The sequence below is a fragment of the Molothrus aeneus genome, chromosome 1 (assembly GCF_037042795.1).
Source record: "Molothrus aeneus isolate 106 chromosome 1, BPBGC_Maene_1.0, whole genome shotgun sequence".
In the NCBI taxonomy this organism is placed as follows: domain Eukaryota; kingdom Metazoa; phylum Chordata; class Aves; order Passeriformes; family Icteridae; genus Molothrus; species Molothrus aeneus.
The window spans coordinates 118,128,486-118,144,339 of record NC_089646.1 but is presented as its reverse complement, the minus strand read 5'-3'; the positions used below and the strand labels follow the sequence as shown (position 1 = coordinate 118,144,339).

The 15,854-nt window shown below is 43.9% G+C and overlaps 1 protein-coding gene across 3 annotated transcripts in view; it reads right to left on the bottom strand.

The window, feature by feature from the left end:
- TRIM55 (tripartite motif containing 55) overlaps positions 1–12,993 on the bottom strand; it is a 34,981-nt gene extending 21,988 nt beyond the window's left edge. Inside the window, exons 1-4 of one of the 3 annotated variants that reach the window (XM_066546983.1) lie at positions 12,805–12,993; positions 12,229–12,401; positions 3,830–3,995; positions 2,018–2,113 (exon numbers count right to left, since the gene is read on the bottom strand). In XM_066546983.1, the coding sequence (XP_066403080.1) occupies positions 2,018–2,113; positions 3,830–3,995; positions 12,229–12,401; positions 12,805–12,993 (624 nt within the window). Of the gene's footprint in view, positions 1–1,993; positions 2,114–3,829; positions 3,996–12,228; positions 12,402–12,804 lie in introns of all 3 variants that reach the window. The other 2 variants (XM_066547002.1, XM_066546993.1) reach the window with 2 other exon arrangements.
- Positions 12,994–15,854: the final 2,861 nt, after the last annotated feature.

The window sequence follows — 15,854 nt, the reverse complement described above, 5'->3', positions numbered from 1 at the left end:
TTTTTGTTTTTTAAAGCACAGCTACATCAAAAAGAAAGGAGTCCTTGCTACTGAGCATGAATCTCACTGCTTGTTCCAAAGGACCTGTATTGACTGGCCTATGCTCTAAGCATTTGAAAAAAACACTGTAATTTTCCCTTTGTTATTAGACTCATTTACAGAGCCAAACCGAACCTAATTATTGATTATAGTTTTCCGGTATTTAGCATTTTAATTCCTTTCTCAAATTTCAGTATAATATGGGAATTAGGTTGACTCTTCAATCAGTTAAAAGCTGTACAAGTATTTTTTTGCTTTTCTGGTTTTTAAGGTTGGACAGGAGCAGTGGCTAAATGTAGAACTGTAGACTATTACTTATTCCAGCTAAATGTAAAATGATTTTCTGCTAAAGCAGATATTTATTGTTCTCTACAAAGTGTTAAGCAGAAAGAGACAATCCTGGATAGTGTTATTTCCATGTGTAAACATTTCTGAGTTCCAGCTGTAGGCTCTTGTCTTCAAGGACAAACTGATGTCAATTCAGACAAAGCTCTTGCATAGAAGGAAATGTGATTTGCTTGAAATGTAACATGGAAGTGCCAAGGTAAACTCTAAGATATGTTTTCTGCAATCTTTGACTTTAAAGGTGAAAAGCCTGATAAAACATCAGAAGGTAAAATGGCTGCATTTTCTTTGGGCTTTAACTTTAAAGGTTAGATTTTAAACTGAGTGGATGACTCTGAGGAAGCTGGTTTCAGAAACTGTTGTATTTTTAAGGTATTTTTAGCATAGTGTTTTCTCCATACTTCAGGCTAGGTGCTTGAAGATTTGTTTCTGGTTCAGCTAGTTCGACTTAAATGAGTGTAAGCTTTTGCTTTTGTATAATTCAAATTTCTGCAGTTAACCTACTTGAAAGGCTTATTTCTGTCTGCAAAGTCCTGATAGCAGCCAATTTCATCCTTGCAGTGTGAAGGCTTCCCAGCTACAAAGTTCTGACTGCCATTAATGTGCTCTCTCTTTCACTTGGGCCAATGGATTATTGTTCTTTGAAACAAACTCAGACATTTTCTGTTCCTTCTTGCTTGGAATTGTGTGCATTGATTGTATAATTGTTTTTTCTTACTAACTAGAATCTGTACATCTTGGATTAACTTATTTTTCCTTACCATTTCTCCTTTCTGCTCCATCTCTGAAGGGTCAATATAATTCTAATTGGGCTGAGAGGGATGCAACTCCTTCACTAGATGCTTCATCAAATTCTGATCACAAAATCAATTCATATGAACTCCTTTCAGCCCATTGTTCTGTGATGCTCAGATTGGTCAAAGTTGATGTTTATATTTGCTTTGCTGATGTAAAGCTCTCAGAGGAAGTGAAAGCCACTTCTGCTATTGAATAACACAAAACTAATTCCAGCTCTTCCAGAGTGAGGCCTTCACCAGAAAGTCCAGTAAGAACCCAAACTCTTCTCTCCCATGAGCAACAAAGCAAGCCTCCTTAAAGAACACCATATTAAAACAACACTTCTGTGCAGAAGGCAAAGCAACCAAATACAGAACAAATACTGACATACCTGTGAAGCATGCTGTGCCTACCCTGTGGCTGAGGCTAAGGCTCTGTTCACAGGACCTGTCAGACTTCAGACTAACTGGTCTTTCATGTAAAGATCTTAGATGGTCTTAGATGTAAATCTAAGAATCTGATCTTAGATGTCAAATGAGCTGGGAGTTGATGGCATTTTGTGGATCTGCTTTTAACTTCAGTGAGATCCTATTCCACTAAGAATATTGAGCAAGACTTGCTGATATGGATTATCCTTACTCTTTATCCCCCACCATATAGCAAAGGCAGAGGTGCTGAGCAGGGTGTACCCTTTGGCTGGGGCAGCACATCTTGGTAATGTACAAAGCCATGAGGAATGGTTTGGTGAAACAATGTGGGAATGCATTTGGGTAAAGTGGGACCTGTTGAAATTACCAGAAATTTAAAAGATGCAATGTCACACTGAAATAACAGCATTTAAAGAGGTGGCACCTACCTCAACCGACTTGCAGGTCTCTTCCAGCTGTGTGACAATCCCTTGCATTCTGTCATTGCTCCCCACCAGGACTGCAATGCCATCACTCAGCTCAGACTAGGCAGTAAGGGGAGAGCAAGCAGAATGGTGTTAGGTGCTGTCACACTTCAGGGTGACACATCTAACAATGGGGAGCAGGGGACAAACAAGGCATACCGAGGATATCACTTCGTCTTTCCACCAGAAGTGAGAAAAATTGGAGCTTTATGTGCCCACAAGATACCTGCTTGTGTTTTGACATTTGTTTACTCCCTCAACAGACTATGAAAACACAGATATTTTGGAATTTTTAATGGAGAAGAAACTGTGGTTTGGAAAGAGGAAAGAGCTTTGTTCTAGTAAGTTCTTCTAGATGCTTTTGTCTGAAGTGCTGTTTCAACAGGCCCTAAATATTTCCTTTGGGTTTGTTGAGGGAAAAGACTCTTGAGGGGTTGTTTGTTCAGTGTCTGGCTCTAGCCACACCACTGTGGTCTTTCCCTGAGGACTGTAGTTTTTGGCCTTGGAGTAGAGAAGAGGTGGCCCATGGACCTGAAGTGACCAATGTGTTACAGAGTCCCTGGCATGCAGATGGTGAGGCTGGGGCTGTGGTGAGTGGAGACAAGAGAAAAGGAGAAGAAGAAAGTAGAGGCTGGGCCACTGGCATGAGGGAAATGAGTGGAGGAAGAAAATAATCCCTGAGTGTGGAGATGGAGATGACTGTGAGGTATCCCTAAGAGAGACAAAGAAGCCAGTCCTAGGGAACTAGGCAACTAGGGAGGGTGATGGGGAGTGCAAGGGGCCCTTGGCACACTGCTGTAGTAACAGAGACAACGGTGTTCATGGCCTCCACAGCTCTGTACAGGCTCCTTTGAGGCCTTCACAGCTCTGTAAAGGCTCCTTTGAAGCATGCATCCTGCAGGCTCCAGGTTATGCCTCTCATCTTGGGCATGACAGCCCCTTTCCATGGGCACTCTGGAAAGGAAGACACAGCTTGCAAATCTCCATGGAAGATGAGTGATTGCGGGTATGGGTTCAGTCCAGAAAACTTCTCCTTCTTCTCCCACCTCTTTTTGATTGAAAAGGATGTTTTTAACTCCTTTCCTAAAGTAACTCCTCATTTGTAGTTTACATGCACACATGCATCTGTGTGACGAAGTTGGAGGCTGGGATTGCAAACTTGGCCTGTCTGATTGCTTGCCCCACTGGGCCTTCCAGAAAAATGAGCTGTTTATCTCAGGAGGATAACCCAGTGAGTCAGGTTTTAAATTAACACTGTATTAAAAATAAACAAGTCTTTTATTGGTGACAGCAAGGGCAGAAGTTGTTAGGTACATCCTGTGCTGCCAACTATTGAATATTCCTTCATTCACTTGCAGGAGGAGGTTTTTCACTTAACTTTTCTTAAAAATGGCATGCTTAAATGTAAAAGTGTCTGACAGATAACTATTTGATTTGAAATGGTCTGTTCTCTTTCCAGTTCTTAGTGTTGAAAATACCACTTGTTTGTCTCATCTAAAAGAACAGCAAAAAAGGGATTAGGAACTCGAAAGAGAAATCCTCAGCTCCATATCAAAACTGGGACAAATTGTAGTATCTTTGTGTGATCTCATAAATTTATTTTCCTGTGTTTCTAAACAGTTTCTACAGATTTATAGCAGCCTTTCAGTCACACACACGAGTGGCAAAGGCAACCCCAGACCCTTTTGGAAACTCGGAGGAAGGTCATGGGAATACTTTCCTGTTGATGGTCCTGTCAGTTTCTTCAAGTACTTTGAGAAACAAAAAAATATTTACCTTCTGTTGCTGGTAAACACTTGTGAGAGGAGCAACCTGACAGTCTTTGTGGGCACCAAAGATTTTGCACAAGGAGCAGGTGGGCATTTCACAGTTCAAACAATAAATATTAATCCTTTCATCTTCATGCTCTTCGCACATTGGCTGGTCACACTTCCTTTCAGGTCTGCAAAAGAAAATATTTGTTTAAAACAAAGATGGTGCTCATGAGTTTCTGATATCACCACTTAGAGTGTTAGCATGAAATATGGTACATTTGTATAGCAGCATACTAGGCTGACTGAAAAGACAGAGTAGACTTAAACCTGCCCCATGGGATGACTAAAGAGACAACGGTACAGCTTAATGGTACAGCTTAATACAGCTCAAATGGCACAACATGATGTGATGACAAAACAGCAACATAACTTCATATGGGGATTCCCATACGAATGAGGAATGTGACTGGGAGTGTGACAGAATGCTTGCTCATATTTAAAAATTCAAATAACCTCACCAAGCCTGGACTCAGACTACTCATGTATTTTAATTAGCATGTTATCTAACATCTGTCTGAAATATGAAACATATGTAATTTCTTTCTGGTTCATCATGCAAATTGTTGTGCACTTGGCTTAATGCAGCAAAGCTATTATGGGGAAGACTGACTTTAACCAAGAGTTGAAGATACTGATGAACTTTTAGGCCCATAACTCTAAATCTCTGCTGCTGAGCTTTGTGACACCCTGGTCAGGACTGTCAATATCAAACAGCACTGGGTCCTTACAGCCTTTACATTAGGCCAGCAACCAAAACAAGGTGTCACACAAATTGATTTCAGCCAGGTGGCACATGTCTAACTTTACAGTGTCAAACGTTTTAGCAGTAGTTTATTCATTTGTACCCAGCAGAAAAGCACGGGCTACACAAGTGTTCTTCTCCTTTGCTAAGCTATGAACTGTTGCCACATTATAGCTGTCTGATCTTCTCTTTACCAAAACCATTTGGCTGTATACACACAAGTCTGCACAACCTGCTATCTTAGGATAATTTAGTTGCAGCTTCTTTCAGATGAGCCACTTAGCCGACATTCCCAGTGCAAGTGACAGCTCTGGTCTGGTGTGTGTGGGCAGGGTGGTGCTTTCCTGAGCCCACACTTCAGGCTTAGCAACCTGAGCACATGTGTGGCAAACACATGAGAGTGTTAGCATATGCTACAGAAGACAGGGACCAGTAGACTGATGGAAAGAGTGTGTCTTGGATTCAAGCCTTCAAAAGCCACCACTGTTACTGTGGCAATATTAAATATTTTCAGCACAAATCATTATCCCTTTCTGCTACTGCTTAGAAAGAGAACTATGACTTACCTGTAGCAAGTGGAACAATGGCATCAAATAAATATTTTTTCATCATTAGAAACAATGGAATTTAATGGAATTACATAGGAACCTTTTTTAAAGCCTTTCTACAGAGCTCTGTAGCAAGGAGGCAACCAGCCATTCTATTAAAGCTTAAAATATATGGGAAAAATAATTATTTTATATAATATTAGAGTAGAGATTTTCCATACCATTTGGTAGAGTGGATACGGCATTTATTTTTTAATGACAAAGTACAGATTTTCCCTTCTGAAGGGAATGGAATATGATCAGTAAGATGCATTAGAAAAAAAATCTAGCAAGAAACAAAATGTCTTACACATTTGTGGTTTTTTTTTTTAATTCAAGAATGCCTTGGGATTTAAAGGGTTCATAAAGAAAATCTGCAATCTGCCATATTATGTGATATACCAGAATAAAACAAGACAAACATTTCTGAAGAATGCCTGTATTATTTGGGTCAGATTTCCAGCATTCATTAACATAAGGCACTTTGTCAAATCAAGCATTGTTTCAATGCTAGTCAAAAGAGGTGTGTCTCCTCCATAAAAGATGCTTTACATTGTTTGCAGATTACTGCAAACAGCCCCTAATATATTCATGCCATCGTGCGCCAGTGGGAGGGCCCATGTGTGAGAGCAATACAATGAATTTCAAAGTGATTAATTAGCCTGAGATAGCAGCTCTTCCTGCAAATATTTACAAGATCAGAGCCAGAAACTACTAGAATTTTATTGGACACTGGAATGGTGCCACTTGCATGAAAGACACACTACACAGAGCAAAAAGGTGACGGTGTCAAGCAAGTTCAGCCAGCAGCAGCCAACCTTCAAAGGTGCCGCGGAGAGCTGGAAGCAACCTGGCAGAACTCCCTGAACTAGTGGGGCCCTGAAGACAGTGTCAGAAGACTAGAAATAAACAGATTTACAGTCTCCTCCCCAGGCAGTGCAAAAGGAGAGATTTTTAGCACACTACTCCTTGACTTCAGGCAGGATCCTCTAGATCTGTGTTGGAGTAGCAAAGGCTGAAACGCAACCTCTAAGTTTAAAATGGAGATTGCTTCTGAAACAGGAGATTAAAGAGTAGCTGATAGGAAAATGACTGCATGGCTTAAGCAACAGAAAAGATTCACCACAGCTGTGCTGGTGACCAGAGAAATGTCAGGTTGCTGAAATGTCCTGATAACTTCATGGTCTCATTCTTGGACTCTTCTTTTTGAGATGCTAAGCCTCTGTTTGACTGCCAGAGGCTTATTCTTTCCCATTGAAATTCTGTTTGGACCACACCTGAAGAACTGACTGGGTCCTGTTCTGGACTGCCCAGTACATGAAGACATTGACATACTGAAAGGAGTCCAAAAAAGGGCCCTGAAGATGATTAAGGGTCTACAGCATCTCTCCTGTGAGAAAAGGGTGAGAAAGCTGGAGCTTTCAGCCTGGATCAAAGAAGGTTAAGGGGAATCTTAACAATGACCTTGATCTTATCAATACCTTTGGTTATCTAAATACCTGAATGGAGGGTATAATGAGGATGGAGTCAGGCACCATTCAATGCCAGGACCAGAGGCAATGAGCACAAACTGAAACATGGGAGGAACTCTCTGAAGATCAGGAAACACTTTTTTACTGTGAGAGTGACTGAGCACTGGCAGAGGTTGCCAGGAGGGTTGTGGAGTTTCCATCCTTGAAGATACTCATAAACCATCTAGACATGGTCCTGGGCAACTGGCTCCAGGTGGTCCTGCTAGAGCAGCAGGTGGTTGGACCAGATGACCTCCAGAGGCTCCTTCCAATCTCAGCCACTCTGTGACTGCAACTTGGTGAGGCAGTGCAAAGTTGCTGGACACATAAAGAAGCACACTTTAATTAAGAACATAGTAAACCCTTAGGAAAACTGCTGTTAGCATGTTTTCTGGAGGATTTTTTCAAATCCAAAAAGGCCTCTACTGAAGTGCTGAATCCAGTTATGATAGTGTTTTTACTGAGGATCCTAAGACAGGAACGGCTGTAGCCCTTTCTGTGGCATCACATCTCCTGGTGTTTGCACCTGGTCAGGGGATGGAGAGGATCTGCATGGCTCTATGAGGCACAGCCAGGTCATTAGTAAACATATGAAACTGCATTTGCCACAGGATCAATCTTGGGCATACAGTACTAATGACTGGCCTCCACCTGACTTCATGCTGCTCACCATGACCCTTTAAGTCTGGTAGTAAAGCCAGTTTTTGGTCCAGTTCACTTTCCACTTTCCACTGTCCACTCTGTCACAGGAGACAGTGTCTAAAGTCTAGATAAACAGTATCTACTGCTCTCCTCTCATGCACTGAGTTAGTCATCTCACTGTAAAAGGCTTTCACATTGGTCATGCAGATTTCCTCTTCATAAATGTATGCTGACTATTTCTAATCACCTTCGTGTCATTTATATATTTGGAAATGGTTTCCAGGAGGGTTTGCATGAAATACTTTCTAGGGATCAGTGTGCATGACTAGCCTGTAGTTCCCTTGATTCTCCTTCTTGCATTCCTTAAAGATTGGAGGAACATTTGTTTTCTTCCAGTCCAGTCTACAGGAAACTGTACCAATTACCACAGCCTTTCAAAGATTATTGAGAGTGACCTTGCAATAAGTCAGCTCCTTCACCACTTGTAGATGCCTCCCATCAGGATGTCCAATTTTTTTTTTTCAATATTCTCTAACCTGATCCCCCTCCACCAAAGGTGAGTGTTCCTCGCTCGAGAATTTCCCACTGGTCTAAGAGTACTATGATTCCATAAAACTCAACAGAATAGAGAAGTCTGGAGGTGAGTACATTGGCCTTTTCTACATCCTGTATTACACGAGGCCCTGCTCTGTCTAGTAGTGAACTCACACTTTCCCTAATCTTCCTTCTGCTGCTGATGCAGCCGTAGAAGCTCTCATTAGCCTCCATGTCCCTCATCATAATCAGTTCCAGGAGGACCTTGGCTTTTCTAACTTCATCTGCATGTGCTTGGGGAGTGTCTCAAAATCTTGCTGAATCACCTGTCCATCTTCTTTTGCTTCTTTTTTAATGTGTCTTTGGCTTTGCTTTTTTTTTTAATCAGGAGCTCCCTCTTAATCAACAGTGGTGTTTTGGCACCATTGCTTGAGTTCCTGTATATGGAAATAGACCATTTTGACCTTGGAGGAAGGTGGTCCTTGAAAATCAGCCACGGTGATGGACTCTCTGAAAAGCAATGAAAAGCCCACCAATACCCAGGGTAGAAATCGGGATTGAAAACTGAGAAGGCTGTAGAAGTTCATGTGGACATAAGGATTCCTGGATCTCTGTTACACTGCTATCATGGATGCCCAGGCCAAGAAAACTATTGGTGCAGATGAGCTTGGGGCTTTGTCTTGTGGGGAGTTGAAGAAGATCCAGATGATCCCACTCCTCATCTCCTTCACTGCATAGATTGTGCGGCTCCTCCTCTCTTGGTGACCTCTGGTCAGGGAGCAAATTTCCCTGGCCCAGCCTGTTTGAGATCCCCAGATGCCCCTGCAACCTGGCCTGAAGAGACACATCCTGCCTTGGGAGTTTGGGCTAAGACCTTGGAGGTGTCAGGGACAGACATTTCTGGTGGTGATGGCTATGGGGCCCTGCAGGACATCAGCACCATCACAGAGCCCATGTAGGCTGTTCTCAGCACAGCCTAGTCCCTGCTGCACACTCTGCTCCACCTGTGCTGGGGGCTGCAGGGACAGCCTGTTCCTCAGGCTCTCCCTGGTAAGTGCAAGGCAGAAAGAGTGCTCGACCCTCCCTGATCAGGATTCAGCAGGTAACAAAGCCCAAAGCACCTTTTGATCTGGAATAGCCAGCTGAGATCATTAGAACCTGCCAGATTTCACAAAAAGTCACAGCCTCCTGTTGCTACCCTTTCCTGGTGACAGCAGGGATCCTGATGTTCCTCAGATAGTTTAGGTGATCAGCAGCCTACAGGTTTTCAAAGACTGGTTTAATATTTAGCCAACTCAGTTTCCACTGTTTTCAGTCCTTTGCTGTCTTTTAAAGCTTTTTGCAAACCACCTCCTGCTAAAGAATTCTTCCGTTGTGTTACTAACGCATTCTAAATTGGGCAACAGGCTATGCTGCCATCAGCTGGAATTTGATGAGCAATGGGATAAAAGACCATATGATGTGATACTTAGTAATAGGAGGGGCTGCATATGAGGGCTTAGGTGGACTCTCCCAACCTCAGTCCAGCTCCTGCCCCAGTTTTTATATTAAAAAAAAACCCCAATTCCTCAATTCAAATAGAAAGTCCAATTACAAAATAATAAAATAAAACAACCAAACCTTTTGATAAGCTAGTCAAATCTTGCTCCCTTGCTCACTTTACTCTCCCTTTACTCTAAGTTCATGTGAAATGCAGATGGGAGCTGGCCTCATTCTGGCATATGCAGTTATAGTAAATTATACCCACAGGAGAACTTGGAAGAGGTTCCTGAATAGGAAGACGTTCCTGTGTGGAAATCACATGTGCTGCCAGTTTGAAGGGCTGTCTTGGGAAGAACAAGGAGGTAGAGATCACGTCTCACCCTTCTTCCTATGTATCTCTGCCAGACCCCAGTTGTCATGATGGAAGAGACTGGTATAAAAAGAAGAAGTGAGGAAGACTTGATTTCCCTTTTTGCTTCCAGTGGGACAGCACTGGGAGAAGCCATGAAAGATCTGCTCACACTCTCAGGGGAGCCCAAGGAATGTTAGGCAGAGGGAGATAAGCAGCTGAGGCCCACAAAGGGCCGAATAGTTTAGATAATGCTGCTATGCATTGCTGCTACTATGTAGCCCTGACAATGACTTTCATTCTAGGGACATACATGAAGGTAAAATAAGCACCTTAACAGATTAAATAAACAAATCTTTTGAACAAATATATAAGCAAATCTATGTTTTTGTGGTTTTTTCCTATTCTCCTGTTTTATTCATCATGCGTTTTACTTTTGTGGATTTTTTAAAAAATCTTTTAAATCTATTCTTACATTTCTACTTAACTGTATTTTGTTCCAATTCTCCATGAACTACACAGGAAAGAGGACCTGCCCTTTTTTTTTTGTTTTGTTGTTTTTTGGGGTTTTTTTGTTTAATACAACTGTGAGCTGAAAAAAAAAGGAAAACCAAGGAAGACATGAGGCCACACATGTCCAGCTTATTTGATCAATAGCAAAGTCCACCCTTGCAGCTTTGTTGATTCATTTCCTCTGAGATTTTCCTGACTAAAATAATGTTTGAGTATCAATGACACACACGGGGGTAGCTGACCTTTACTTGGCATGGAGCGCAAAGGGCAGCAGAAAGGACAATTTTAAGCCAACTTTGTGCTCTCCAGTGCTTTGGAGCTCCAACCTATGCCCAGCTGCCACAGTCCTTAGAGAGATTCAAGCAGCTGAGAGTAGCCAAAGCCATGTCAGGCTCTAAAGCATTCTCTCTGCTGGTGACTGTCCTCCTCTGCTGGAGGAAGAGTCCTCAGCCATCCCAGGGATTGGGTTCTGTTGGTTGTGTCCACCTGCACCAGTGATGCCATCTCTCTGTCCCTGGGAAGTCCAGCTCCTTGTTGTGGTGGGATCAGAAGACTGTCAGGGAGCATGGCCAGGATTACACCTTCCAGGTGAACAAAACACCTTGCCATACAGAACCAACTCTAAGGATCCATGCTGGCGACAAAAACCATCTTCCCTGGGTGAGAGCTCCTTGCTTGGCGGTCTAGGGCCAGGTTAACTCCATCATAGAATCACAGAATTATAGAATGGTTGGGGTTGGAAAGGACCTGACAGATCTTGTAGTTCCAATGCCTCTACTTTGGGCAGGGACACCTTTCACGAGCCCAGGTTGTGTTAAGCCCCATCCCTCCTGGCCTTGAACGCTGCCAGGGATGGGGCATCTGCAACCTCTCTGTGCAACTGTGGCAGTGCCTCACCACCCTCATAGTGAAGAATTTCTATATCTAATCTAAACCTACTGTCTTTCAGTTGAAAGCCTTGTCCTACCACTTCATGCCCTTGTCAAAAGTCCCTCTCCAGCTCTCTTGTAGGCCCCCTTTAGGTACTGGAAGGTGCTCTAAGCCCTCCCCAGAGCCTTCTCTTCTCCAGGTTGAACAACTTCAACTCTTTCAGAGGAGAGATGCCCCAGCCCTCTCAGCACCTTTGTACCCCTCCTCTCGACTCACTCCAGCAGGTCCATGTCTTTCTTGTGCTAAGGACTCCAGAGCTGGATGCAGTATCCCAAGTAGGGTCTCATAAGAGCAAAGCAGAGGAAGAGGATTGTCTTCTTCACCTTCCCCCCAGCTAAGTTCTCCACAGTGGTACCATGAATCCTACCCATCCCAAGGAAACAAAGATGAGAACACATTTTTTCTGTTTCAGGATCCATTACACATCAAATGCAAGAAATTACCATTCATGAGTAATCTTACTTTTTAGAATTGACCTATTTCTCTGCCCTGAGGTCTTGATTCTTGTGCACAGCCACACAGCTCTGAAATGTTTACCGCTCTTCCTTCTCTCTCATGGACTCATAAATAAGACTTGATTTCATAAGTTCACATCCCAAACTGACAGGAATGGAGATGTTTTTAACAGAATCTTCATTTGGTATTATGACATAGAGTACCTCCTGTGGGAAATTCAGTTTTCTTTCTGTTTGCACCAATAAGATTTGAAATCCTTTCCCTTCTTTAGCATGAGAATGCACAAATAATTGTCTGAACTGTTTTTGCAATAAATTGTGTTAACCAAGGTACTTTTCCCTTAATCATGTTAGTAGCTGTGCTGACCTCAAGGGCCTTGCTTGCACGGGTAAGTGTTGTTCATGTGAATAAATATGGCCCAATCCTCTGCTGTGAGTGGAAGCAGGGAAGCTCAGCATCTATTTGGACACAGTTTTCTGTCCACAGTGAGAGCTGACTTCATGGTGCAGCAGACAGTGAGGCATGGCAGCACAATCCCTTTTTGCTTTTCCAAGAGACAAAGTGACTAAATCAACATCATGCATGTCCTCTGAAGGACACGCATTCCCCTGTTACCTTGTGGACTCCTGCTTGTAGATATCGATGATGTTCTCCACCAGCAGGTTCCTCTGCAGCCCATAGACGCCGTGTCGGTCCAGGACCACCTCGTGCCTGCAGGAGGGGCAGCGGAAGCGGCCCCCCGACGCCACAGTCGTTCCTCCCCTGGTCGGCAGGTAGGGGTTGGAGGCCTGTTCTCGCCAAGCAGCACAAGGAGAGGAAGGTACGGCCGTGAAAAACCATGAAAGCCTCTTCCAAAAGCACCAAATGGTAGGAAACCATTTGTCACTATGCCCAATGAGAGGGTAATTCCAACATGTCACCCCTGGGAAAGCACCTGGTGGCTGCTGGGCGAGGGGCCAGTCCCTCAGCTCATGCTCGGCTGTGTCACCACAGCCAACAGGTGGCACTTTCACCTGCTGGGACCTCAGCCCTGGCACCCAGATACATCAACTTTGGCCTGAAATCACTCCCCCCAGCCCTGTCTCACCAACTGTTAAAACTGATCTACCAAAACATGTAAAAAATGTTCTTTCCCATTCATTCCAGCCAGTCCTGCTTGGGAAGCAGAGCTGTCGGTGGGAAGAAACCTACCTGGAAGATGTCACTGGCACACTTCCGACAGAGGTTGTGCTGGCAAGGCAGGATGACCACTGGCTTGGTGAACATCTCCAAACAGATGGGGCAGATCAGCTGTTTCTCCAGGTTATCCATAGTTTGCTGCTCTTTGGAGAACGACTTGTAGCTCAGGGAGGTGCTCATCCCTAGCTTTTCCCGGGGCATACGCTCAGGGCCACGGCCTTGTGGAGAGGTTTTGGGGTTAATTTCCCCTGAGATAAGTCCAAGGCTGTCTGTGATCAGAGGCTCTCTGTGCTGCTCGGGCCGGAGGACATTGTTTGAGCCAGGGGCCGAGCAGAGCCGGGGCTGTTTTTAGCAGCGCTGCGTCACAAGCTGCCGTCCTGCTGTGCCCATATATGCGCGTGAGAGCAGGACAGGCTGGGACAGGTGACAGCTGCCGGGGAGGGGGGAGAGGCCCTGGCTCTCCTCACTCACACATGGCAGCCTTCACCCCTTGACGAGTTGTGGGAGTGATAAGCAAAGGCCATCTGCTCCCTTCCCTTATCTTTGCGGGTCAATGGAGATTGAAGGGCTTGCCCCAGCTTGTGCAGCCACATCCTACAGCCTAACAGACATTCTGCTGTCAGTGAGCAGCCACTGAGGCAGGATGTCATTTTGCCATGTGTTTTGGAGGGCTCCAGGATCCTACCTTTCCAAGGTGTGAAGTACATGTGGTTACTGGAGAGGACAATAGGAGCGATGGCTGCTCTGGAGCTTGAACACTTCAGGGTGTAAACATCTTGCCACCTTAAAAACCAGACTGTCAGACAATTCAGACTTGTTGTGCATTATCTGTATTGCCTCACCCTTCTCATGAGACTGAAAGTAGAATAAAAGCTTTTAAAAAGCCTCTCAGTTGCCCCATCTCTGGGTCAGAAAAGGGTATAATCCAACACCAGACAAACAAAATTGCCCACCTATAACTGTGCTTGAGTTTGTTCTTGTAAGATTTTGGTCTCAGGAGCTATAACATAAAAATCCAACGTGACTTTGTGCCATTTGTGCACATTAACTCCATGGGCAGGTTAAATATGCATGAAAAACATTTGAATCTCCCGATGAGAAAAAAACCAGAAGAAATACAGTGTGAAAGGCTTTCATTTGTGCTGCTAGAGAATAGGTACTAATTGTATATGCTCTCTCTCTGATAGTTTGATTCAAATATATTTTAGTTTTGGGCACTGCTGTGTTTATATCTGTTTATTAGACACTGATATCCCTTTCAGCTTGGCACTTGTTCCAGAGTTATTTTTAAAATGACAATTTCCCAGATAATTTGTGACATGTGATGCCTGATCTTAAGGGAAAGCCATCTGTGCTTCTAGTTGCCAATAATTTATCACACAACTGTACAAGCAATAAATATCTCATCTTCAAATTTAAGCCAAAGTCCCCACATTAATGTATAAAATCACTTTGCCACCTTACTGTACATGTATTCATAATATTTCCTTCTCTTTCAGTCAATAACTATAATACTTTCTCCATTCAGTGTCTTGTAGAAACCTTTAATGTTTATTCAGCCTTATGACTGTATAGGGCTAGCATCTGAAAAATGCAGTAGAGCAGCTGAGTGAGTGCCCCATGCATCCAGGGACAGACCCCCAGTTCTAAAGCAGGACCCTCAGTCTGCATGCAACACCAGTCTGGAAACTGTGCACTTCAGGAAAATACAAAAGTGAAGGTTCTCATGGATTTCTGCATGAAAATGAATACTATCCTCTGCATGCAATTGTGACAAATAACATTAAATTAAATGTATTATTGAGTATTTTATTTTCAGTGCCTCACATGCTTCGTGTTTGAGTGAACTCCTGTATTCATTTGCAGCCCACCAAGCTGAAAATTCCCCTGTGTAAACTTACACACATTTGTCAGCAGTCCCATAGAAACAAATCGATTTTTCTAAGTCTTGCATTCATGGGAAATTAGTCACAGCTTAGTTAAACCCACCTGAAATCACACCCTTGCTTTGACTGCCTGGTGTGGACAACAGCCTGGAGTCCAGTGGGAGAAGCTGCTCTGGCAGCTGAGCTGTGGACAGCTGGGGCTTTTGGCAGGGCTGACGGGAGCCTTCCCTGGCAGCAGCAAGAAGATATTTCTCTTCTTTCCCTGCCCTCATAGCTGGGTCAGAGGTGACTTTTGCATCTGGAGGAATCTGAATGCCTCATTCTTGCCCTCCTCCTTTGAGTCAGCTGCCCCTTGCACGGCAAAACCTGCTTCAATAAGAGGCTCTGAATTAGATGAGGAAAGCCATCCTCATCTGTCAGGGCAGGAACCTCCATCTTACTGCACAGGCAGAAACAGAGAAATTCTGGAGGGAAAAGCTGAAGGCTAGAAATGTCAGCACACAAAAACACCTGCATATGCTGATGTAGGGAAGGGGGTGTTCATGGCATGCAAAAAAAGCCATGCTGGCCTTCTGGAGAATGAACTGAGGCACCTCTCTGGGTGTGACATGCCTCTGGGATATGATTCTGGTGATTTTAAACCTACTCACAGTAACCCCCAGAAGCCTTCTGTTGAGTGGCTGAGCAGGACATCAGATGCATCTGCAGAGGACATCTGGTGACAACAAGGTGAGGGACAGCGTGCTGCTGGTTTTCCTCTTTCTGTGTGCTGAAGCATGCTGACATGGAACAGGTAACAAACAGCACAACCAAAAAGAGGAGTCAACTAAACAAAGATAAACTTACCTTTTGCAACTAGGCCTGAGCTGAAATATTTTTCGGGCAGGAACACGTAGTCCAGACATGTGAAAAATTAGTACAGGTTTTTCTGGCAAGGAGAACCACAGCAATAAATTACAGGTAAAGAAATGCAGAGGTTTGACCCCACTTGCAAAGGCAGGATGAGAAGTGCCAGGAAAGCCACACATTGTATGACCACTCTGCAAGAAATAGGAAGAGAAGAGCCAAGTCCAAGACACTGAGGAGAAACAGGAAGATCCTGCAGCTGGTCTTCAGCAGACTAGCTTAGGATAAGCTTCAAAGAACTCACACTGAGAAAGAGCCTGGCACCTTCCT